The 27,257-nt window shown below is 42.9% G+C and overlaps 1 protein-coding gene across 1 annotated transcript in view; it reads left to right on the forward strand.

Moving 5' to 3' along the window:
* The window catches only part of PDLIM4 (PDZ and LIM domain 4), a 101,292-nt gene extending 74,631 nt beyond the window's left edge, over positions 1–26,661 (forward strand). Inside the window, exons 4-7 of the mRNA XM_048862527.2 lie at positions 6,871–7,049; positions 12,349–12,506; positions 19,451–19,571; positions 21,499–26,661. Of these exons, the coding sequence (XP_048718484.1) occupies positions 6,871–7,049; positions 12,349–12,506; positions 19,451–19,571; positions 21,499–21,703 (663 nt within the window). The 3' untranslated portion in view covers positions 21,704–26,661. The remainder of the gene's footprint in view (positions 1–6,870; positions 7,050–12,348; positions 12,507–19,450; positions 19,572–21,498) is intronic.
* Positions 26,662–27,257: the final 596 nt, after the last annotated feature.

Below are 27,257 nucleotides of genomic sequence, written 5' to 3' on the forward strand. Positions count from 1 at the left end.
ATGTACCTCATCAGAGTATGCACTTAATGAGGGTAATCATGGATTGCTGCCAATGCTACTATTACCATAAATGTATATATGTAATTTCCTTTCACTTCCTCTATGCCATGCCAAAAGAAATACTCAGAGCCATATTGTGTTGCATTTTCCTATTTCTGGAAGTAGTTCATCAGGATGTATGGACTGCATCCATAAGGCCATATATATCAGTAGCTGTTAATGTATAGGCAGTGATGAGGTGTGTAAATTATTAATAAATGGGTGATGTATATATTTAAGAGGAAAACATGATGTTGAACTAAATGTTCCTAGGAAATACACCGAGAAAAACAGTGACAGGTGTTCACATAGATAGAACACAAAACGTGAATGTAGCTGATCAAGCGAATTTTGAGAATCTAGGACCCACTGATGTTATGAAGAATGCTGTCAAGAGTAAGAGCTCGCAGCTAGCCTGCTTTCCTACTAGCTACCTTAACCCCCCAGCAGTCCAAAGAGTGCAGCTGGACCCCAGTTGCACGGCCAGATTGACTAAGCCACCCGATTAGCAGAGGGCATCAGCAGACCTGCTCTTAAGACCAGCTGATATCAGACTCTGGCTTGATCATTGACTCTGGCATCTGGCCTCTGACTCTGGTTCTGACCCTTACTTCAGTTTTCCTCTCTGGATGCCTACTCTGACCTGTAGGCCTGACTCCTGCTCCAACTGCTAGGCAAGGCTCTCCATGTCCCAGTTCCTAACAGATGTGTTCCCCCCCAAATACCCTTTCCTCACCATGGCCCCAAGCTCTCCTCCTTTACTCAGTCATCTTTCCTCTTATGTATTCTCCCCCCACCTTGGGTCAGGAAGGGAGTTAGAGATCTCCATCCATATAATAGGAGAAGTAGAAAGCCTGGCCCAGAGCTGGCCAGTGGAGAGACTACCATACAGCTAGCACAGCACCAGTTCATGCATTCAGACAGCAATAGATCACATTATTGTAATTTTGTACTGCAGTGGTACCCAAAGGATCAGGTCTCCATTGTGCGAGGGCCTCTAATAACACTGTCCCTGCTCTGAAAGTCTCAATTCCCGATCTCACCTCAGCAGCAGCAGATCCACATAGCTGTGATGTAGCTGTGGTGGTGCCTAAAATGGACTTCCATCTTGAACAGCCCCTTGCAGTCTCCTCCTTTTGGCAAGAATCCATATGGGAAGGTTTAGGCTTCTTAAATCCCTCAAAATTGCAACTTCCAGTTTCACTTGTGGTTGGCCCTGTGCTCTGCTTCCTTTGGCCTCAGCCATAAAAACCTTCTGTAGAAGTGTGCCTTCTGCACTTTGGACATGACGTGAACATTACAGTCCTCTTGTTTTCAACTGATGCAAACCAACAACTTGCCAGGATTCTCTAAGTATCTTCTTGTTTATGACAAAATCAGACCAACCGATATTGAGATCTCACCTCAGCTCCTCACGTTAAACTAATTTGTGACTCAAACACAAATCATGCGAGAGAATCCCCACAAACCAGTTTCCATTGAGTCCCAAAAGCCAGCTACAAACTCCATTTGATTTTGTTGTGGTTTATAATTGATCTTGGAAGGCTAGCATGAGAAAATAGATTTTAATGCTTCTCTCTTGAAGACCAAAATAATTCCCTTTGGTATAACTAGTTCTTAGCAGTGAAACTCCATACAGATTTTTTTTTAAAACTCCTCTAACTAGGATAAGTTCTATAGAACTGAAAACAGCTGGCAGAGTAAAGAAAATTAGCCACCAAACTGGGTACTTTTTTTATAATCTTAAACGTTGAGAGCAGGAAAAAAATCCATCTGGATCTAGGTTTCTAAGGGCTAAGGCATGACTGTTTTGTACTATGTAAAATCTTGCATGGCCTTCATTGAAAACTCTGAGACAGGTACTAAGAAAGGAGTCTGAAACCAATCCAGGCAACCGAAGGAGTACAACCAAGACAAGTGAGCTCCCAGAAGACTGAATATTCTCCATGTTTTTCCTCTCAAGCCACAGCCTGAATCCGCAGCATGGTCCAAGAAAATAAAGCCATCAAAGACTGCGACTACTCTTGTGCATTTTGACCCAATCCCATTTAAGCCAATTGGAATCTTCCAGTAGGACTTGGAATTGGTCCTTTGATTTTCAAGGTCTGGAGATACCATCAGGTCAGCTCCCAGGCTCTGAGGAAGGGTTTGAGAACTGGCAATAAAGGGAAGTAGGTCACAGTGGGAGCATGTACTGGGGCAGGAGAGTGATCCTGAGTAGAAAGGGAGTATGCAGTGTAGTTGTAGCTGTGTCCGTCCCAGAATATAAGAGAAACAAGATGTGGCTTGAAAGCGTCTCTCTCATAACCATCAGAAGTTGGTCAAAAAAAAAATAATAATAATACTCACGTACCTTGTCACTGGAAAGGGAGTATAAAGCGTGGCTGCTTCCAACAATACTAGTCTTCTGCACCTCCCAGTAGCCAGTAATTCCTTCACTCCACCCTGGCACAACACTTCGCAGTTGCCCACAAGTGAAATTCTAGGAAACTGGCCAAACATCTGGGAAATAACCATTGTGCTATGAGTTAAAGTCAATTGATGGCAGAGCCTTGAAAACAGCAGAGAGAGCAGGTGATTATGAAAAAGTCATATGGTGTATGGTTATAATGACTACAGATTAATTAGGAGTGACTAAAATTAAATGAATCTCAGCCCTCACATCACCAGAGCTACATGTGATACAAAAGGCTCACTGTTTGTGACTGCAGGGAAGTGACATAGCAGGCTGAAAACAAAGAGGTTGGACTCAGCTCTGTAGTGAATATGCAATCAAGAAGTTCAGTCCCCTTTGAGAAGACAGGAATCTGGAGAGAGCATTACAGCAGAAGGGCCCCATGAGCTACCAGGGTGAGTCAGCAGGAAATGAGATAACAGCCATCTGCAAGGGTTTTTCCAAAGGAGCAAATCTTCATAACTAGGAATGCAAACAAAGCAAAGGCATCTGGAGAAAAACAAAAATCCTTCTCAGCATGGGATCCAACCAAACCTCAGCACCTGGGCACAGAGCCCTGCCTCTTATAGCCTCTCTCCTGAACCCCTCAAGACAGGTTTTCCAAAGGGGTCAGTTCCCATGCTGGCAATGGAATAAGTGGCCAGCTATTCAAGAGCTCAGCAGATTGGTGCTCTGCTGTTCTGCAAATCTGGCTGCAAATGCCACGATGGGAGCTGTAGGGTGCCAAACTCTTCTGGAAGTCTGGCCCCATTTGTGGGTGCTGAACACTTGGAAATCTGGCCCTGAGCTCTTTGGAGGAAAAAGAGTGCGCAGGTCTCCAGTTAGCCATTTGCTTACTAGGGACATGGTATCGCCCCTTCACTCTGCGACTTGTCCAAACCTGCCATGACAGATGTCAGTCAGGGCGGGATTGGGCCTTTAGGCAATGCGTTTGTCCTTGGTTTCAAGAAGCTCAAAAAATTGGTATGATTGTTCTTAAAGTAAAACCAGCTGGTGTTTGGTTTCTTTCTGAGGTACCAGGCATGGGGTCTGTGCTGGAATCCTGTCTGGAACAGACCTGCTTCATTTTAACCTGAGCCGAAATAGTGCCATGGAGGTGCAGGCTAGGACTGTTAGGAAATAGAATGGAGCCAATAAAGACCTGTGGTACAGGTCTTCAGCTGACCACAAAACCACAGCAAGGGACATCATTGCTTGTCAAATGGCCTCACAACCATTTGTTCTAGTCACCAAATTGATACCATTCCAGACTGTACTGCCTAACCGGGAGTAGTTGGGAAGGCCCCCACAAGATTGAATAAATCTGTGTCCAACACTGAATTTCTATGCACTTTGGAGAGTGTCGAAGCAACATTTTTTAGCTTTTTAAGACACATTTGCTGTTGATTTACACATCGTTTTGTTCAACAGAAATGAATGCCTGACAGTTTACAAACTGCCTCAGATTAAAGGAGCCCCAGGAGATCTTGCTTTCAAGGCCCACATTAAAGTGCATTTTATTCCAGAAATGGACTACGATCCCATGTTACCTTAATGGTAAAGGCCCCAATCATCCCTTGTATGGAAAAAAGGACAAGATGAGGGGAGGGAAATAAATGCTAGAAACCCCTTGGGGTCAAGCCAGTAAAGTTTTTCCTTTGCATCGTCCAACCAAGAGGGAGAGGAATCCCAAACCTGCTCAAAAGGTAATGAGGATCCTTCTCCAGCTTCTCTCTGTGGTTGCTTGTGCCACCGAAGGGCCTCTCCCTTTGTGCCTGCACCCAAGGGAGAAGGGTTAAGGCAGTTGGGAGAAGATAATGTTACTTGAACAAGAATTAACCTTCAGGCAGATTTACTCTTGAGAACCCTTAAAGTTGGATGAATTTGCAGTCTAGCCTGGTTTCACTGCCTCCAGCACACCCCATCACGATCTGGAGAGTGCTAACTACTCACTGTGTACCTACAATGGGGTGGGGATAGAGTGAGAGCATGCACAGGGTCATTGGCATAATGCTCTCAGATAACATGCATTCTTCTCCAAAGCAGATATACTCTACTCCATAATAGAGGGAAACATGCAGCCCAAATAATTTAAATCCAAATTCTCCCCATGGACACACATGTTGTATTTGTGTTGGCTTCTCTGGGAGCCGCACATGCATCTGTCAGGGGAGAGTTTGGCCAATAGTTCTGAGTGGCTCATCCATATAAAACAGAAGTGTCAAACCTCAGCCATGACCCAGACTAGCCTATGTCTGTTGCTCTGTGGTTTCTTCATTCTTCATCTGACTCAGGAAAGGGTAGCATTCAATTTCCTTGGAGTGAAATGCAATTTCAGACCTATTTGACATAGACATTTACAGGATTGGCTTCTGAAGAACCGATGGCTTTTTACTAAAAACGATTTACCATCTGGCCAATTTACACTATTGCTTTCCCTCAAACATTTATGGCCTTCATTTTCCCCTCTGGGGCATGGTAGAAAGTATTTGCTTTATTTCTCTTAAAATAACATTGTAAATCTGGGAATTGGGAACTGTGGCCTAATGGGTTTTGTTTTGTTTCCTTTTGTTTTTTAAAGGATCATTCGGGTGAAAAAACTGAAATATTATTCCCAGCCGAGAAATTATTTTTTAACAGATAATTTGATCTAATATGTTGGAAGCAATTATTCCCCCCATATGTCTCTGAAACAGCATTACAAAGGGTGTCCTAGTTTTGCGACTACTTAATAAGCACATGGGTAACTTCATGCATACATATGGTCACACTGAGTCCAATGGGACTGTTCACATACATAGTTACATGGTTAGGTGGTTGCAGGATCAGGCCCTATATCCCCAGACTTGCAGTTCTTACTCAGGCAAAAGTCCCACTGATATTGTTAAGAGTTTTATGCTCTAATAAATTTGTTAGTCTCTAAGGTGCCACAAGTACTCCTTTTCTTTTTCTTGAGGAAGAATTTCAGGATTGGATGCTAAAAACCTTGCCTCTGGCTGGGTCTGTTTTTATTTTTCTTACCAATTCATTTTTAATGTACTTGGACATAAAATTATTTCATTCTATATGCCAGTGATGATAAACTTTTGTTTCCAATTAGCATTTATTGGATGATTTCAGTCAAAAGTAAACCTGGTAATAGACCCCAAACTGTGCACTCCATTACTTGGTCACAATGTGGTTTTTCTCCTTAGCTTTTCACGAGCCTTAAATATACGAGAATGTTGAAAACTGAGGGCCAGATCCTCAGCTGGTATAGATCAGCATAGCTCCTGGATCCGGCCCAGAATACATTACAATTAAAATGTCTCTCATGTAAATGTCTATTCTTCCATCAATACAGACATGAACCTGACTAGCACAAATGGAACTAACAAGCACAGGGCAAGTGGAAGAGTATGTCCTTTGGTTTTCAGGTGCTTTTGATAATTGGATATGAAATAACCTGTCTAGTGGTTCTTCTTTCTTGTGATAGCTCACCAAGCAGAATATTAAAAAGGAGATAAAACATGGGTACAGCTTGGTTGGTAGGGAGCACCTCTAGCAGTAAATGTTACTTTTGATGTGTTTTGTACCTTCTGGTGTGCACAGGATCGAATATTTGTCAGTGGTTTTTACGGTCTTGTTAATATTTCGTATAGCTGAAATAACATGAAAACTAGTCTTTTTACAATGCTTCAGTTCCTGTTTGGTGGAAATACGACAGAGACCAGATCCTCCATCAGGTTGGCCCTGCAAAATGTTAATTTTCACTCAGGCACTAAAAAGCCAGCAAAAAATGTAAATATAGATACCAAGTTATTAGCTTGAGATAAATTCTGATCCCCTTAGTCACTTCAAGTAACACCTGACTTCAAGAGCAGTCCCACTGAGATAAATTAAACTATTTGTGGAGTAAGGTGTTATTCAAGGTGAGAAAGGGTGTCAGGATCTGGCCCTTTATTTGGGCTCCTGTGTAACCTGAATACATAGCCCAGGGGTTTGATTCTGATCTTACTTGCACCAGTGTGACTCAGGAGTAAATTGGAACAGTGCACAACTGTTCTATGAAATGGTAGAATTGAAATGTGAATCATTCCCCTTTTTCTTCCTTCACAGGACAGATAAATATTGATCATATGAGGGAAATAAAGAAATGCAGAATAATTGGCAATAGCTGAATATTGAGAAACAGTCAAGCTTATTTAATTACAGACCAATGAAAGCTGCACAAGTTCAGCAAGATCTAATTATGGGTCAAATGTGAATTTCCTTTTTCCTGGTGGATTTCTTTCTCTTCCTCTGCTTATTACACACAACAAATGAAATGCTATTATGGGCTGTGAAGAATAGCTGGAGTGGCTGTTTAGTACTGGGAGCCACTTACCTTACCGTTTTCTGTTTCTTCTCCCTTTTAGGATAATGGGCCCACTCAGAGCCGAAGACCAGTGCCCTATGCTCCTGGAGGGAGCCCCAGTGACAACAAACAGATTTTGAACTTGCAGTACAATAATCCAACGCGACTCTATCCAAATAACAATGTAGAATCCAGTTTGCCAGCACAGATGAGTGGGCTCCATATTGCTTCGCCACACAGGTGTGAGAAAAGCTCTGATCGTGTGATTATGTTGCTAACAGTTAATGGTGGAATTTGACATTTTTAAATAGCAGTTTATATAAAGTGTTATGCTTTGGGTGGGGGGAAGAGGGTTACATAACAGGTCCCTCCCCCTCCGTGCCTTGTCCCTCAAGGATAGACATCTGGTACAGCACAGGTAGGGTGCGCTGGCTTTTGAGCGCAAGCTGCAGAGCTCTTAGCTCTGAAGGTTCCTGGTCTAATTTTGAATATTCCAGCAAAGATGGCAGCCATCCCACATTCATGGGGAACCCGGGTTCTTGGAGCTGAAGGTTCAAGTTTCTAATCAAAATGCCATATGGGAGCAGAAGTCAGTGTTTGTTTATTTTATGTAGGTCTATGCCGTGTGCGGCTGATGTTTGTGTGCCCCTTATGGCACTCAGTACAATACATAAGCATGTTATACCAAGGTAGCTAGATATTTATTATTGTTTGTATTATCATAGCGCCTAGGAGCCCAATCAAGGACCAGAACCCCATTCTGCTAAACACAACTAAACGGCTTTGCTACAGCAAAAGTTCTCTTCATGCAGTTTAGCTTATGTTGACATAACATATTAGTATTTTGGAAGTACGAACGATTGGCTCCATCACATAACTGAGCTACAACACAACCAGTCCAGTGATGGTCTATAAGCAACGATGACTTGGTACTTGCATCTTTCTCTGTATTCAGTAAAACTGGTCAATAGTCTGTACGTTTGAACATTCTGACTAGCCATTTCCTTGAAAGGAAGTTTCCTACTTGGAAAAAACATATTTTTGTCTGAAAATGGTGTACCTATTATGCTTCCAAGTAACACCTAAAGTAACCATAACTGACAGATATTGGCAATAAAAATGATTTTCTCTATTTTTAAGTTTATTTTGTACATTTGAGGACACACTGTGCAGAGTCACTCTCATTGTTTCTTCCATATAGCCAGTTACTCTGTTTTTCTGTGGACGAAAAAACCCTTCTGTACATGAACCAGGGTAAATATTTTCAAAGGCATCTGTAAAAATAAAATCAGAACATGCTATTTAATGAGGTTCTGTCAGCAACTGCTGGGGTTTTTTTTTTTACGTATTCAATTAAAAAAAAAAAAAACAAGTTGACAGTTGCCCTTCAAGTGTGGATTTCAGATGGATTTTTGTAACCACCTCTGTTAACTTCTGCAGTCTCTCCAGAGGTGGAGGTCGGCATGTTATTCTGTGCTCACCAGAAAGGACCAGGGCCAGTTTCAGCAAAAGGCTTCCTAGAGCAAATGAGGGTAACACCTGTGAGAGTCTGTGGGCCAAATTCAGTGGTGCCAATTACACAAATTGTAATCTACACGTGCTGTAATGTCAGTGGCCAAATGGCATAAATTGCACCAATTAAACATTTAGTAGATGAGCAAATAACATGTAACTGAGTGGGGGGACAGAAGGGATGTATGTAGGAGGGCAAACAATTAACAGGAAGCTGTGAAATAAAAGCAAGATCTCCCCCACTCTGCCTATCCCCACACCATTCCCAGTTTACCTGTAGGATGCCAAGCTGGTGTGGATATCAGGTTGGCTGAAGTTGTACTTTTGTTTTGCCTGTCCATTTAATGCCAAACTAGTACATTTTACTCTAGTTCATCAATTACAGCCAGGCATAGCCTTTTGTGACTGACACCCATTGTATAACTTACCCCATCATTTATATCACTACTGAATTTGGACCCTACTTGATTCAGATCCTTTTACTGCTAATGGAACTGGATAGGGTAGCAATCACCAGATGAGATCCCAATGTGGGATGATGCTAATGGTCCTGAGTTTGTCATAAACTTCAGTATCTTGTTTTAAGGAAGCGTTTGTCCACCAGACGCTTATCAAAGGTTTTTGCCCCGTAGAAGCTATGATTTCTATTATATAGTGACTAGTCTTCCAAGTGAAGCTTTGGAGCAGATTTTGGGATTATGGTTTTCATACAAAACTAAGTCCAATAAATTGGTACATCTATAAATCTAGGTGAATGCAGCTGTTTGGCAGGCTGAGGTATATTAGTGCTTATAGAAAAGAAAACACTTTTCTAGCCACACACAGCTCCGCTGAATAGCTGAAACTTTGATGCAGCCCAGCTTGCGTACTGGAGTATCTTTGTTTGAGGCTGTTGGTAATTTATGTCACAGTTCTGAACTAGGAAAAATGCCCATATTAATTCCCAGTGGTTGAAGAAGCTTTTTCAGATTGTGGAGTACTGTGTGTCTGTACTAATTCACACCTCGGGGTGATGAGCCAAATTCTGCCCTCTGTTACATTCTTACAGCCACATTGATGTTAATGATGCTGAAGTTGTTGAGATGGCACAGGAATCACTGAGAGCAGAATTTGGCTTTGTATACCTTGGTTAAAAACAGGGGGATTAGCCTAAGTGATGAGTGAGTGCATTTGTGCTTGATTTTGAACGCATTCATAGGTTCAAAATTGGGTCATGAACTCAGTCTTTTCCAAGTATGTGATTTGCCTGGATTTGATAAAACACAAGTTTACTCCCTAGTTGAAAACACGTGACTTGACGGATGACAGCACTGTAACAAGGTAGTTAGGGAACTTCAGACATGCAGAAAGGACACCGGAGCAACTGGCACAGAATCTGCAGAGTCAGGTTCAAGTCACCGGTGGTAGATGCTGCAACAACTTGCAGTCCCATGTCCACTCAACGATTCTCAGCAGCAACAGCTCAGCTCGCTGACTCAAGATTTCATGGGCATCACAATCTTCAGAGAATTATGCATAGATTGCTTCATGGCTTGCATAATTGTTTCCCTAGAACAGGCTTCCCTATAGGCAGAAAAACATTGCGGGAGGAAAGGGAGTTTAATTGGATCTTTGTGAAAATAAAGTAGAATGTAATGCATGGATGAAAATGTTTAATCAAATGCAGACTTGTTTGGTGACACACAGAACACCCAGGGAAGTTTGCAGAACCTTAAACCCCATGGAGTATGTGGTACGCCCTTCCCTAATTAGTTGTGGATCTTGTTCCTCTACTGTATATAATGGCATCTCCATCCGTGGTGACCAATCCAGTCCTGCCACTGCTGACTTGATGAAGAGATCACTAACTGCCCATTAGAATGTTAGAAAAATCAAGTCCTGCTTGTCCGATCTTGCAGGTTTAGCTTTGAGTTCCTAAGTTTCCCACCAACAACTGCACATTCCAAACAGAAGCTGGGCACAGCAGGAGTCTGAGATTCAGATTACTTCCAGAAAATGCAACCTTTTGCATTGTTGAAAGTGAATTTTGTTTGATTTATGTACTAGCATGAATGCAATGCTGGTGGAGACAGTGACTCATGATGAGTAAGATGTGTTATGCTGTCTGATGGGGATTAAGAGCTCTGGCTATTTTTATTGTTTTTATAAAGACATTGACGTGCATGGCACTTTACAGACAAGTAAGACAAAGTCCCTGCCCCCAGGTGCTATATTATGCTATCAGGCCCCAGTTCAACAAAAGCATTTAAACATACGCTTAAGACCTTCTCTGTTCAACAATGTGCGTAAGCATTTGCTAAAGTCTCTTTGAAGTCAATGGAACATAAGCATGTCCTTTTAGAGCTTTGCTGTATTAGGATGGATTGTTGAATCAGGGCCTTCGTTACTATATATTGTTTGTTTCAGTTGCACACAATATTGTGCTTGGTGCTTTGAACATAGACAATCCCCTGCCCCAAAGAATTTACAATCTAAACAGACAATGTGGGATCAAAGAACATGGGAGAGAATGTGATAAAATAGGACGTCTGGAGGGTGTTTTTTTAATTTGTTTAGTGGTCATTTTTCGGGGCCCGGTATTTTTATTGTTTTTTTAACACTTGGACTTTCTCGGACAAATACCACTGGCCTTTTCAATGCAGAATTATCCAGAAGGAAACTGGATTAGAAAGGTGCGTTCACTGGAGATAACATCATATCCACAAAAAGAACGAGGAGTACTTGTGGCACGTTAGAGACTAACAAATTTATTTGAGCATAAGCTTTCGTGGGCTGAAGCCCACTTCATCAGATGCATGCAGTGGAAAATACAGTAGGAAGAGATATATACACAGAGAACATGAAAAAAGGGGAGTTGCCATACCAACTCTAACCAGAGTAATCAATTAAGGTGAGCTATTATCAGCAGGAGGAAAAAAAACCTTTGTAGTGATAATCAGGATGGTCCATTTCAAACAGTTGACAAGAAGGTGTGAGTAACAGCAGGGGGAAAATTAGCATGGGGAAATAGACCTAAAAGTCTCAATTATTCAACAAAAAAACTTCAAAAACAGACTCCAATGAGAAACCGCAGAACTGGAATTAATTTGCAAACTGGACACCATTAAATTAGGCTTGAATAAAGACTGGGAGTGGATGAGTTATTACACAAACTAAAAACTATTTCCCCATGCTAATTTTCCCCCTGCTGTTACTCACACCTTCTTGTCAACTGTTTGAAATGGACCATCCTGATTATTACTACAAAAGTTTTTTTCTCCTGCTGATAATAGCCCAGCTTAATTGATTACTCTCGTTAGAGTTGGTATGGCAACTCCCCTTTTTTCATGTTCTCTGTGTGTGTTTGTATTATCTTCCTACTGTATGCATCGATGAAGTGGGTTTTAGCCCATAAAAGCTTATGCGCAAATAAATTTGTTAGTCTCTAAGGTGCCACAAGTCCTCCTCGTTCTTTTTGCTGATACAGACTAACACAGCTACCGCTCTGAAACCTGTCGTCATATCCACAGGGGCTGTGGTTGGCAACAACAAAAAATACCTCAGATGTCAGGTCATTTAACTATGGATGGGTGGCTTCCATAGCACTGAGTCATTAGTTTAATGAATTTTTTCAGTACATTTCATGTGTGGCACAGTAATTTACGAAGCTTTTTAGCAGCTGCCCTTTGCCTAAGACTCTTGGTAACTGGTCAAGTCTTAGTTATATTGCACAATAGAAGAGCAAGCAACATACTAGTTTATCTTTCATGATTTGCATGTTTGTTTCCCTAGAGCAAGCTTTGCTGTAGGTAGAAAACATGAGAATGGAGTATTTAATTAAATCTCTGTGAAAATAAACGTGGATATAATTTATGGGTGAAAAAGTTTAATGAAATGCAGACTTGTTTGGTGAAGCACAGAACATTTGGGGCTGCTCATAAAACTTCCAACCCCATGGAGTTCACCCTTCCCTAATTAGCTGTGAATCTTGTTCCTTTCCTGAATGCAATGGCTGCTTACCATCTGACATTGCTTTGCTTTTAAATAGTGCTGACCCTTTAAAACCTCTCCCGAGAAGCAGAAATGGGATTGACATGGAGTCAGATGTGTACAAGATGCTCCAGGATTATGAAAAGCCAGCTTCAGAGCCTAAGCAGTCTGGATCGTTCCGGTATTTGCAGGGCATGTTAGAAGCCGGAGAGAATGGTAAGGAAGACAGCATCTTAGATTGTTTGTACATACAGAATTTTCCAAAGAGTCCCCCAAGCCTCCTAATTCTTAGGGTCCTCTACGTCGGTTTGTTACCTATGAATATAATACGCCCTACAAGGGGGAAAGCCTACATGTTTCAACACCTTCTCTTTTTCTCATGAAAGAGTCAGTGGGTCACATGCTCTTCACAGCTATGCTGGAGCAATCCTGTTGACTTCACTGAGGTTGTGCTGGTGTAACAGGAAGAATTATTTGTTTTTATGATCCAAAGGTACACATTAAAAGCCCTTCCAAGCTTGGAACATCAGTGCTTCGATACTAAGGTGACTGCTCCCCACAGAGGTAACTGTATGGTGCTCACTCATCAGAGTAGGCCAGAGCTTGGCTTTACAGCACTGAGCAGGTCGTGGTACAGTGCAACAGGAATGGCTGGGAGAATTTCTGCTGACTTTGCCAGAATTACGCTGGGGAGCATACAATGAAGAAGAAGCAATGCCACCCTTTGAACCATAGCAGAGTGTAGTCACACATCCCCCTGCAGCTGTACCCAGTTACTCTGATGAGTGGGAACAGGATATGAGGCGAGGACCCTGACACTCTCTGCCCATCTACCGCAAGAGTTGGCTCCACCGCTTGCTGCCTGTTACTGTAGTATCTTTAGTGTATTTGTCCTCATAACACCTCTTTGATGCAGGGAAATGCTGTTATTCCCATTTTACTGATGGGAAACTGAGGCTCAGAGAGGTTAAGTGACTTGGTCACACAGGGATTTGAACCCTCCTCTGCCAAGTCATGGGCCAAAGCCTTAACCACTGGACCTCTCTTTCTTCATCCTTCCTAGCTATGTCAGGGGGCTAACAACACCAGACAGCCCCCACCCAAGCTGTGGCAGAGGCACAAGTGAGGAAGGTCTCTGCATTGTCTCCTTCACATTACACACACGGGCTGGGACAGCTGAAATCTGGTGTGATGCAGTGACACTGATCTTAAGTATGTGGAAAGAAATGTATTGAACTTGAAAACAAAACCACAGCCTTGCTTTCATCCAGCCCAGTTTGGTGTGTCTGGACCACTTGAAAGAGATTAGTGCTTGAGGCAGAGCTGTAGACGTCTATGTAAAGCATTTGGTGTGTGACTGGGCAGGAATGTCTTTAGTTCAGTCTTTGGGATACTTCAGAGGCTGGATTTTGGCTCTCCCACTTCCACAAGTTCTCAAACAGGATTAGCAACCTCCTCTGCACTTCCATTGTAGAGAGCTTGTTCACACATGCTCCTGGCACTCCGGTCCCACCGGCCACAACCACTTCAGCAACTAACCCAGCCAGCAACCTTCATCTTCTTTCATTGCTTATGTGGATGCTGGGAAATGAGATTGTGACAGTGTGCAAAGGTATTACCTGGTCACTGGCAAACCTCTGCTCAGATTTTCCGTGTTATTGCACAGGTGTGCATACATTGGCTGCTTGCCTGTGGAAGGATTAGACTCCACACTCTGGGCTGAGCCACATCATCCCTTGAGAAAAAGACCTGGCTGACAGCCTCTATGTAATTCTCTACTGAATCATTCCACAGGCCTGGAAAGCACTTTGAAAGGAAACCCGGAAACTGACTGTTCTGGTTCTTGTTGTTTTCAAGCTCACCTCCTTTGTGCTGAGACTTGGAATGACTGAACACACGAACACGTCTCCAGCAATAAATGTTCCAAAGGCGGTGAACTCCCAGAGGGCAGGTTTGAAACCTGGGTACCTGAACGCACAGCCCAGATTAGCATCTGTGTGCTTACTGCATCCAAACTCAGACTTTGGGCATCCTGTGGAAGGTGTCCAGGTTTGCAGATTGGATGCACACGGCAGCTGTTTTCCTAGAAACATTCATACAGATGTAATATTTTAGAAACAGTTGGGGGCATAATTAATAGAATATCAGTTGCCTATTTAAATAAATGTATTCAATGTTGTTGTAGCCATGTTGGTCCCAGGATATTAGAGAAACAGGGTCGGTGAGGTAATATCTTTTAGTGGACCAACTTCTGCTGGTGAGACGGACAAGCTTTTGAGCTTACGCAGAACTCTTCTTCGGGTGCTGAAGATCTGAAGGACAGCTCTGTGTAAGCTCAAAAGCTTGTTTCTCTCACCCATGGAAGTTGGTCCAATAAAAGATATGACCTCGCCCACCGTTTCAATTTAAATAAGTGGCATTTACATGAACAGACATAATACTGGGAGTCAGAGGTCTCCGTTCTAATTGCAGTCCCACAGTCAGCTTCCTATAGAACATAACAAAGCCCATAGTTTAGCTGAATGTTGTCCACTCGTCTCCAACCCTACAAAAATCGTGAGCCAGACTGCAAAAATTATGAGATTGTCTTAAAAAGCCACGAGATTTTAAACAATAAATGTTTTGTTCACTTTGTGAGTTTTGGGCCTTTAGGATTTAAATTTTCAAGCTTTTCTCTGCAAGAAGACTGATATTCCCACATGACTCAAGGAGCTGGGACTTTAAGGAAAAACAACAACTATTGCAAGGCTTGGGATAAAATTGCCAGAGTTTGGTAACACAGCTTTCTTGTGCCTCAGTTTCTCTGTACGTAAAATTACTGAGAATATTTTCCTACCTCACTAGGCTATTTGCAAGACTTAATTCATGACAAGCAATATCTTGTACCTACTGAAAGCAGGTTTCAGAGTAACAGCCGTGTTAGTCTGTATTCGCAAAAAGAAAAGGAGTACTTGTGGCACCTTAGAGACTAACCAATTTATTTGAGCATGAGCTTTCGTGAGCTACAGCTCACTTCATCGGATGCAGTGACGCAACTTCCACCGGTGAGCAGGATTGGGCCCAAATGTTTGCAAAGGCATTTGAGAGCCGAAGAAAAGAGGTGCTACAGAGTGGCCCAATGTTATTTGGTGTTTGGGCTGGCAGACTCTCCACCCGCCACATTGTGGACATGGCTGGCTGGAACAGAACGGTTTTCTGCACCCTGCCATTCCAAAGCACTGCCCACTTTGTCCGTATCACTGAGACCAGGTCTGGCCTGGGGAGGCGATGAAGGGCAGGCAGACAATTCCGGGTTCCGTCGAATATCACTGCCTTGCTTTACCATCATCAGGTTACTGCCAGTCCCCTGCTGTAGGCAAGTGACTCTGAGGGAGTTTGTGGGAGCCCTAAAAACATCATCCGTGCACTCTAGGTGGCACTGCTCCCCCACACCCACAGTGCGGCCTGGGGTCCTCCAAGACCTGGAAGAATATGTGGCTATGAGCGTTACAGATCCCAAAGACCAGGCCTGGGTGAGTGCAGGAGGCCTGAGAATAAGCTATGATCTTTGGGAAAATCAGCTTTCAACCCTAGCAGCCGTTTACATTTTGTAGGCAAGGAGAAGGGCCAAAAACTTACTTTTGGAAAAGCGTGAAATATGAGATTAGCCATGGTACTCCTAGGCATAGAAGTTCTATTCCATTCTAGGCTTGCAGGGCAAATGCATGATTAGCTGGCAGTAACAGCAGGATCCAATTGTGCCTTTGTGTCTTTTGACAGTGCACAACTGTACGTACCCAAGAACCTCATTATTGGGAGGAAGCGAGTAGAAAGTGCTGGAGTTGAAGCTTGTAAATGACTATTGTCTCCTCCCCTTCTTCCATCCTCTCATGACGAGACCTAACTAGCACAGTGGAGCCTTTCTTTTACAAGATTTTAATAGGGTATCTTAAAAGTGCAACACTATTTAAAAAGATTTTTTGAAGAACTGCCCCCTGCCCTCCCACATGGAGTTTATTACAATGCCAACCTCTGGTAACATGGCAGCACAATGTTGTCAGAGTCTGGAATTCCAAAACTGATGACAGATATCAACCAAATGGTCAGCAAGCTGGACAATTCAGATCTTCATTCTAGGCCAGCACCATCCTTTTTTCTCTCTTACTTTACACCTGGTTCTGTTCTCCTAGTGATTTTTACATGAGGCTGGTGAATCCCTGACAAGTTTTGCAGCCACAGAACCAGGCCAGGAGCATTGATTGTTAAGTTATTGGTGTTCATTTTGTAAAGGATTAAAAATGAAATACTCTCTTCTGCAGAGATTTTGTCAGCATAAAACTCATAGGTAATTAAAAAGTAAACATTATAAAATCTGAATGTATTTTTCTTAATTTAAGCTTCTTTTGCATTTCATTCAGCTTGGATGACGGAACTAGACTAATCCCTTTCACTTTGGGGTAAATTATTTCACTTCTGGGTTCTGGTGCACTAGGGAAATGTTATTGTATTGGGGAGTCTCAGTAATAGAGATTCCGTTTAAGATATTTAGGTTCATTGTTGTTTTTGAAATCATGCCGTTTTCTTTTTAATTTGTAAGCGGGTTCTTCAGATCTTCCTTTTCCCCCTTTTAAAAAATAAATACAAAAAAGAAGAAATGTACATTTCAGGTCCAAGACTAGTCTACAGTGTCCCTTTAAAGGCAGGATCTTCTTAGTCTTAGGGAACCTGGTATTTCACATGAAGGACTGGGGATATGGAAAATTTTCCTGCCAGAAGCAGTGTTTTTTCTTTATGATGATTGGCCTCACACTGTGCCTCTAATAAGAAGTGTTTCCTGCTGGGAATCTGACAGGATTTGTAAAGAAACATAACAGTTGCCTCAATGGGTGCCCCTCAACCATGAAAGATGAGCCCTCTAACCACAAAGCGTAGACAAGAATGTTTAGTTAAAGTTAGTAGCTGCCTAGCTGAGGAACATAAATTATTGTGGGGCTCTGTGTCTGCAGAAACAGAGGGAAAGGACCTAGCATTCTGGTGAGAGTTTTGAAGATCCTACCTTGTTTTAAAATCTCTTTCTCTATCCCCACCTCTGTCGAAATCATCCCAGTTCCCTAGTTTAGGAATAAGAGCAGCTTCAAGTGTAGGGTGATATTTTAAAAACTGGCAAATGAATATATGAATAGCTCAAATACAGCATCTCTCAGTGCTGTGAGGTCTGACCTTGATTGTGTCAGTCCATGCTCCACAGAAAATCTCAGCAAACGAGTTTTGCTTGAGTCCAACCAAACACACTGGAGGCCTCTTTGGCTTAACAGTCTCAGTGGGTTGCTTGGGCAGTCAGTTGCGCATAGAGCAAGGGGCTGTCTTATTCCAAGTCTTCTGAAATCATTAACATTGTGTTTTACTCATGGGGGGCTGGGAGGGAGTTTGGTTTTCATGATCTTAGTTGTTTGATGGTAAAATCATGAGCACTATCATGCTTTGGCTCAGTGTCAATGGCTAAGACTGTCACTGTGCAAAGACAGAGAAATGATTAAAAGGCCCTCCCCCAAAAAAACCCTGACTTTGGGAGGGAGAGAGTTTTTTGGGTCCTTTGCTCACTTCTTAATTCTATAATTGAATAGCCTTCTCTACATTAAAGGCAAACAGTTTCTACAAGGATGAAAGTACAGTCATGCTGGTAACTGCTAGAGCTGAAATGCACTGATCTGTCTTTCTGGGTTGAAAGCAAAGCAAGTTGTCCTACCTGTTACGTCCTTATTCTAAAAGGGAAGAGGAGGTGCTTCTCTCATCCCCAAATCATTTGGGAAAATGAATTCTCAGCAAAAAGAAAGGGAAGCACCACTGAGTAATGCAAGTCAGAAATACTGTGTGAATCTGTTTATAACAATAGGGACACGTTCAGTAAACAGCCTGGAGGAATGATACCCTGATTGATCAAAAATGCTAAGAATGAACTTTTATATACACAGAATTTTTTAAAGCTGTATTAAGCACTTTAGGACAGAATTAAAGCTATTAAAGCTCCAAAGTAGCCGTGTGGTGAGTACTTACTCCTATTCAGCACAGCACGTAAGCACATGCTAAAGTCCCATGGAGGTCAATGAAATTTAAGCATGTGCCTAAAATTAATCATGCTTAAAGTTCTTTGCTGAATGGGGGCTTGGATGAGTATATTCAAAATTGCAACTGTGATCTGGTGGGTGACAGGGGATTCTGGAAAATCTCACAGTTAGTCATGTATGTTGTTAAGTTTTTCAGTTTTTGGCAATGTACATGTATCCATGTGAGTGTTTGTGTGTGTGTGTGTGTGTATATATATATATAAACACTCACTATTTGTATACACTCTCTTGCTATATATATATATGCACACACACACACACGTATGAGAGAGTGCACCAGTTACTATGCATAAAGCTTTCATTGCTTCCTTTTAGTTTGGCTGATCTCCGATGTAAAACAAAACTTAATGCCAAGAAAAAAGTCAGCTTCTAACATGCTGATTTACTTTTGTTTTCGGCTCACAAAAGTCTTCCTTACTCACGACAGATGTAATAAAACAAATACATCTCCTAAGAAGAAAAATACACTTAACTGTGTTATTGTTTGGTTTATTTCTTCTTTTGGTTTTCCCTGTGCTCCAAAAGGTTTTAATCTTTTTCTCTTTGACTGGTCATAGATATAAAAAAACAGTACATCTAATCTTACTCAGATAGAACCCACTCCCTCTGTTCTGCTCCTCTATGATTTCATCAGTGTGCTTTTCTCTCCCCATCTCTGCCTCTTAGCTCCCAAAAAAATCTCTCAAACAAATTCAGCCCTGGTCTGTTTAGATTGATGGGGGTCTGTTTAGATTGTTGAGGATGTACGATTAAATGGTGATGTGGTAATCAATGGTTATATTTCAGCCATTTCATTGCTACCATTCTGAGCAGTTAGTTACTGACCCTGCTGGCTTCATTATGATGTACCATGGATTTATGTGAGGCCTATCAGTGTTCTATGAACTTAAATGCTGAATTTGCTAAAGTCTGATTGGTCCCACCATTTTCTTTGTTACGCAAATTGCAAGAAGAGTTTTCTGTTGCAATATGTATATCATGTTTTCCCAGGTATCACATCTCTCCTCTAAAATAGAGGTCAGCTTTTAATCTGTGTCTTTTCAAAACTCTTGGCAGGTGAAAAACTCGACCGGCTGACTGGCCCAAGAAACATCAAATCTCCAGTATCAAAACTCGGTGGTGCCATGTCTGGATTGCAGATGCTTCCTGAGTGCACCAGATGTGGAAATGGGATCGTGTAAGTACATGATCTCTCCATAGCATTCGAGGTCAATAACAACATGCAATGGAGCAGGCCGATTAACGTAGTCACAAGACCTCTATTGTGGTATTCATCTATTAGAAGTGGCTCTATTAATATTTACAGCAGAGTCCTCCAAGTCTTCCTATTTTTTTGCTAGCCAGACCTGTACACAAGATAAAAAAATCGGAATGAGGTGACATTCCCCAGTACAGTCTGGGTTGCCTTTTCAAGATGCAAAGAAATATGACCAGTGCCGTGATGTAACCGGGATTTCTACTGATGCGCATGATTTTACCATGCTTATTGTAATATACTGGCCTAATGCATGTGAGTGGTCCCAGAAATTATTACCACCCTTTTATTATCCCACAACGAACCGAGATCTCATTTGGCTCAAGTGGAAGAGGACAGTGTTTTTCATGCTGAAGTTGCTGGGTTCAGTCCTGGTGGATGACTCCAGAGTCTGCAGGGCTTTGTCTACTTGACTAGCCTTGCGGCGGTGGGTTGTTTTTGGGGAGGTTTTTTTGAGAAAGCTCCCACTGTTGCAATGTGGTATGCAGAATACAGGCATTTTTACCAGCACACCAGTTCGAGTAAGTTCGAGCGGGGCTTGCTGACAACATGGTAAAAGTTCCTGTGCACTGTCCGTGTTCGTTTTCATCATTCTTATCACAGGGGAGGTGCAATGGTGGGAGATCTCCCAGAAATGGCTTGCGTAGGCAGTTATTTTATTACATTAGCATGTGAAAGGGCTGATGCTGTAGGCTATGGGGATGGCTCCCTGCTCTCACAGACAGGTCTCCTTGCCATCATCCTGGCTGAATGTGGATACTCCAGACCAGTGGTTCTCAACCTGCAGCCTGTGGGCTTGCAGCTCACAATGGTAAATAGGTTTAGAACCATTGCTCCAGATCCAGCGTCGTGCCAAGGCGTGGGGTAAGGAATTCAGGCTGTCAGGCAACAACCCACAAGAGTAGGAAAGGGCTTACCATGTACATCCCCTTCAAGTCCAATTCTGGAAGGTGCCAAGTGTCTCCTAGGAGGTGCAGGGCACCGCCCCGCACCCCCCCGCTCCCAACAACCTTGAAATCAACTGAATGGTTGTTGATCAGCATCTGTGTGATCTGCACTGTACAGAACGTGGAGGAGACATGGTCCCTCAACAGACAGACAAAAGTCAGCAACGTGGGGGAGGCAATATCTTTTATTACAGAAGTTTACTAACATAAGTTGGTCCAGTAAAAGATATTCCCTCATCCATCTGGGCTCTTGAGGGGCGGGGGTGGAGGGACAGCCTAATGCTGATAGGCTTTGAGAAAGAAATGGGTTTTCAAGGAAGGCTGTAAAGAAGGAGCGGATGCAGAAGTGCCACACTGGGATGGGAAGGGTGTCCCAGGCAACGGTGACCATGTGGGAGGTGTTGTGGAGACGGGCATGGGAGAAGGAAGCAAAGAGGAGGATCAGGTGAGAGGTGTGGGTGGGGTAAAAGAAGCTCTGGGAACCATGATGGAGAGGAGAGTTGAGCAGCACCTTGAAGCTGAGGAGAACTCGATGCAGAAGGCAGTAGGGAGCCAGTCCAGGGCTTCAGGCACTGATGTTAACAAGGATTTTGGTACTGGCATCAGTGGAAGCAGGACTGGGCCCTTGAAGGAGAGGTCAAGATGATCAGAGCAGTGGCTGAGGGAGAGGATTTTCACAGTGGGATTTTAGACGGCCAGCAGGGGGAACAAGGTGGGTATCAGGGACTGAGGCAGAAGAGTTTGCAGGGGTCAAACAATATCTTCAAAATGTCACTAAATGCCATTTACTTTCGTGTTTCTTTGCTATGCTGGGCAGTGGAACAAACTGCTCCAGAGTGCACTCGCTGTGGCTTTTGACATCAGCTTGGTCTGTAATCCGTCTTCTCTCCTACACTTGACAGAGGGACCATTGTCAAAGCTCGGGACAAGCTCTACCACCCAGAATGTTTCATGTGCAATGACTGTGGCCTAAACCTGAAGCAGAGGGGATATTTCTTCATCGAGGAGCAGCTGTACTGCGAAACACACGCGAAGGAAAGGGTTAAGCCCCCCGAAGGATATGATGTTGTCGCTGTTTATCCAAACGCGAAAGTCGAACTTGTCTAAGTGCATACTCTATTCCTGGAGAGGTCATAAGGCAACTCGCCCGCCCACACGCACGCCACTAGTTTTAAAATATGTCTGTAATCAACTCCGATTACTAGCGTCTCAGTAAAATGCCTATTCAGAGATAAAGCGGTTTACTCTGGGGATCTCAAGGGGATGGTGTTGAAAGCATATGAACAGGTTTTTTCCTTCCTTTTGACGCTCTGCTTTTGGGTTGTCATGCTGGGTTTTTAAATAAGTTCTGCCATGGCCTTGTCCAAGATCTGTGTAAGTATTGATTAATTTTCTACTATGTTTCATATAAAACCAGTATTCTTTTTTTTTCTCTTCATTTTAAAATGTAAGGAAAACATTTTAAAAGCTCAAAGGAAATAAGGCACTTTAACAAGAGAAACTAACTTTTATTGCATTGCTTTAGATCTATACCTTTCTGTAACACATTGCTCTGTGACTCTGAGTGCTAAAAAATTGAGACCAGGTGGAAGCTATGTTCCTGCAATGCAGCACAGTGGTGGGGTGGAAAGAGTTTCATACAAGATCTGATATTAAGCAGAGATGACTGTCCTGTGCAAAAATGATCTTTTTAAAAAGTAGTCACCGTGAAATTCACTAGTTACATGACATGGCACTGACCTGATCTGCAGACCTGATCCAGGTTTCAATCAAAAAGAATCAAAAAGGCACCGTGCACCTACATTCTGCTATAAGGTTTGCTTTTCTGTTTGCTTTTAGTTCCTGGAATTCTCTGGCATCTAATGCTTAGGACCGTGACATAGTATTGGGCTGCCTGGCTGATTCCTGAATTGGTCTTCAGCTCCTATGTTTGACTGCCTTGTTCGCCCTCCTGCAAAGGGTGTCTTTGTTTTTGTTCATCATAGGTCTGATCCAGCTTTTGCTGTTTTCAGTGGCCCCTAGGATTGTACAGCAGCTCTTAAAACTACCTGCCATTCTGGCTCTCTGTAATTTCACAGCTGTGGAACCAATAGCAAAATCCATCAAGAACTTAGAAAGTTGCACCAGAACTGGTAAATGCAGCTGCTGAGTTCATTCTTCCTGGTCTAGAGTGAGTGGGAGCAGATTCAGACCCACTGCTGCTCAGCGCAAACCTAAGCCATTTACAAGATTTTGTTTCCCGTTTGTTTTGGGGAAATGTTTGGTTTTGTCGGGAGAGATGTTTTGTTCTGGTGTTTGGAGGGTTTTATTTTCCTTGGGCATCCTGCTGGAACGGCATCTGACATCCAGTATTGGCTGAACGTTGGGCCGTTTGTAAGCCGTGAGCTGAGATTTGGCTGCTTGAGTACCACTCATGCTAATGGAAGCCATGTGGCCAATTTCCCCCATGCACTGCTTTGGAAACCTTACCCCTGCATTACCAGCACATTAAAAATAAGAAGCCTGGAAACATTTTTCTTTTAGAAAGGTCATGTGTCCTGCTGCTGATCTCTCCCACCGGAAGAGGCAGTAGGATGCAGTTGCCCCAATAACCACCATACACTAGGCACCCCTATGAATTGAATTTGCACTTCAGATAGAGTTCAGTGCATTCCACTGAAAACTGGTGGACTATAGTTCCCCCAACTCCCTTTGGGATCAGTGGGGGTTGGAGACCTTCCGCTTGCTGGAATATCCGACCTTTTGAACTGTAGGCGTAGTTTAAAAACCGAGCAGAAAACAAATCACCTTTTTTCTGTGTCGGAAAGCCGAACGTTGAACTGCATGGTTGCCAGGGTTACCGTATCCTGGTTATAGTTCTGGCCTTTTTCTTGGCAGTTAAAGAGCATCAACAGTAACTCTGAGAAACACAAGACCCCCCCTCGGCGTGCCACACGGCTACTAGTAAAACATTCAGTGCAAGCATTCAGTTCCGTCCTGGGCAAATCATAGGTTTTGATCACTCCCCAGCAAAGAGTGTGGTGTTGTGGTTTGAATTGTACAGCCCAGGACAGCATTATTTCTCAATACCAGAACGAGTTACTATCAGATGGGGGGTGCTATTTCTGCCTAGGAGCAGTAGCCCCTTTCCCCTACTTCTCCCCCTCCCCCCCCCCTTTCAGTGCAGAGAATTGTGAGGAATGCAAAACACTCTGATACACAGCTGCCTCTTCTGGACAGGCACAAAACAGTATAGATGGGGCAACCGGCCTGCCCCTCTTTCTCCTGTCTGTTTTCCCTAAAAGGGGTCTGAGAAATGGGGTCCTGGAAGAAGGTCAGAAAAAAAAGATCTATTGGCTAGTGTTAGGCGTAGAAATCACCTGTAGAAATCGTCCTTCCTATGGCTGCTACATCACACTGTGAAACGGAGAGGCTGTGAGGGTTTGAGTGGCATATTCTTTATTCTGTTTGACGCTATGATGGATCACAGGAGGGAGGTTGGCCTGCTAGAGTGGGACACATGGTTAACCCTGTATTGGTGAAACCGGTTGCTGGCATAGCGCTGGTATTCAAATTTTCCTAGTGCTGAATGTGCTGCAGTATTGGCAGGCTGCATGAGAAGCCAGGGTCAAGAAATCCTGAGTCCAGATGCCACCTAGCAGCAGCACAGACAAGTCTGGTAATTCATAAATATAAGGCTGCTACTGTTCATGTATGTCTAACTCATTTGCAGGAATTCTTCTGGTGGCAGGGTGAGGGCATCTCTCTGTGTGAGAGAGTGAGGGTCATTCCAGCTGACAGCATATCCATTCTCGCTTTTGTTTCATGCATTCAGTGGATCAGTGATTACAGTGATGCTAGTGGAAGTGAGAGCCTAATAGCACTGCTTAAAGCTTGACATTTTGATAAATAAGGGCTGGCTGGCTGGGTTTTTTTTCTTCACAGTTATGCAGTTTAATCCTGACCAACAATGCACCTTCCATGCCAGGCCTGAACTTCCCCCAAACAAAAGTTACCCATCCTGCAGAATGGTGAAGTAGTTTTATAATGTGGTTTAGACAGTAGCTTGTTTTCGCTTGTGATCTGCTCAGGATTTGAACCCAGAGTTCATCCCAAGAGACAAAAGGCTATGGCATTGATGCGCTGTCCCTTAGCCCCATGTGTTTTTCCTGGTAATGGAAAATACCTTTCCCCCTTTTATCTCCTGTACTCACCATCAAAACCTGCATCAGGTCTGTAAATCCATCCACACCATGGCTTGCAACTCCCTTCAGTGAGGATCGGGTTTAATTATTAAGGTACAGGTAACGTAAGGGGGTTCTGTCACATAGATAGCTGAGTCTAGTTCTCCCTTTATGTATGCTTAGCCTTTCTTAAGGAGTTGGACCATCTGAACATAAATACTTTGGGCAACTGTAAATGATTAGCTGTACTACTAAACTCCTAATCAAGTATAAAATATTATTGCACTATGTTTGCCCGCCACTACTGGAAGCTTATTACTTCGCAATTGTCATTCATGTTCATTTCTACTTAGTTTTTTAACCTCGTACATTACTGGGCCCAGGTTAATTGGTTATAATATGTTTTGTGAAGTGGGTGCCTGCCTTATCTGTTTTTGGGGTTTGTTCGGGTTTTTACGTGCTGATGTATCATCGCTAACAATTGATCTCTTTGCACTTCGTCTATAAATATTGCTTGTGGTTCATTTCCTCTAGTTTTATTGCTCTCCTTAAAAGTCCATGTTCATTTTCTCATGTGCCCTTTAGCTAATTGTCTGCTAAATGAGAAGTCATGGTAGTCCAGAACTAGGAGAAAAAAAATTGAGGCGTGCTACCAGTCGTGCCATAGGCTTCCTGTGGGACCTGAGGCAAGTCTCTTAACCCCGCTCCCTGCCTCGGTTTCCCTATGTATACGATGAGTGTAAGACTTCTTCGCAGGGTTGTTGTCAAGCACCTTGACATAACTCAGATGGAAGTTGGGAAGGAAGCATGAAGTATCTTTTTAATCAAACACCAAGATTTAAAATTGAAAAGTCATTTTCCCTTGTTGTAAGTGCCCTCTCTCAGAAACCCATTGTGTAATATCATCAGATACGGACACAAACATGTAAGCCCATTGGATTTGCTTGGCTCGCAACAGACACTTTACATCCTTCTGGTTCCCACAGAGAAATAAATAGTCAACCATCCTCTTCAGGCCCTTACCCATTTTCTCATTATTCAAATATTTGTGGCAACAGAGAATAATAGTTAATGCCATGTAGGCATGTGTAACGATAATCAGATGGGGACCTGGCAATAAGTCAGAAGCATAGTGACATAGAGCAGAACATGGACGTTTCTGAACAAACAGGATTGAGTACAGGCTTGACTGGGCAGGAGGAAGAGTACTACGAGACTGGCCTACCTAGCTTTTCCAAATGTATTGTTGTGAGAACGACGTAATTGTCAGGTTGAGCCATCTATCACTTTCCAGCACCTGTATCTTCTGTTCAGCTCCATTTGTAAGGCGGTTTTTCACACTGCAGGTGTCCAGCACACTCTTCAGATGTGTTGTGACACAAACATGAGGCACACCTTAGACATTCGTAAATTGCTTCATTACCCTTGTGTTTGAATGTATAAATCAAGCAAACCATTCACTTAGGCATCCTCAGTGGTCTCATTTAGCTGTTATATAAATAACAGTGCTGGCAAGATCTGACCTTAGGGATTCAAACCTACCTCTGTTTTCATTTGAAAATAAGTTCCCACAAATCAAAATTTCCATACACTTGTCTCATGGCCACTCTTTCTTATGAGTAATCAACTCATTTGCTCCCCTGAGTAGCTTAAAAACGGAGCCACCTCACACAATAATATCCTGTGGTAAATTAGTTTCTGGACTGATTCCATTTTGCTCACATTATTTGTCTTGTAACAAGTGACTAAAACCAGACTGCTGTTCTACCTGCCTTACCAGGCTAGTGACAAGAATGAACCTTGTAAATACCGCACGTGTCTGTTAACTCTATTATTTAACTCTGTAAAGCATTTGGGGGAGAGCGTTTGTATGAAATACAAAATAAAGTGGTACTGTCAGTTTCCTGTCTCTCATTCATTATAGCTGAGTTGTTGCTCTGGACTTTCTCCAATTTGTCCACATCTTTCCTGAAATGTGGTGCCCACAACTGGACTCATGTAAGGATCCACCTCAAGAGAAGCGTCCTGCAATGCCAAATGGAACAGATCAGAATTGCAATGGAGTTTTCGCTGAATGAACTGTTAACTCTGTGAGATCCCCTTCCCCAGCTCTAACATATGCTGGCTGCCCACAGCCCAATGTAGCCATGGGGCACCCCAGCCATTCCCCCCTTTTCCCAAAAAGAATCATGCATCAGGGTCTCAGAGGGGAGTGGTGCAGGAGATATTCTAGAGGTTCCTACATTACTCAAGGTTTCCGCTCGGTGGAGCCTAGGTTGTTAGTTTATCAAGCAATGAATCTCCCTGTTGTCCCATTAGGGCATGCATGCTGTGTGCATATTGTTCCCACAGTGTCCAAACACAGGTGGATACAGGGTATGCCATTATATGAACAGAAGGTACATGTTCTCAGTGCAGATTTCCTTTGGGAAATAATGTTATTGATTTATTGTGTTTGCAGTGTTGTTGCAGTTGTGTTGCTCCCAGGATATTAGCGA

This window comes from Caretta caretta, chromosome 8, assembly GCF_965140235.1.
Source record: "Caretta caretta isolate rCarCar2 chromosome 8, rCarCar1.hap1, whole genome shotgun sequence".
Lineage (NCBI taxonomy): Eukaryota > Metazoa > Chordata > Testudines > Cheloniidae > Caretta > Caretta caretta.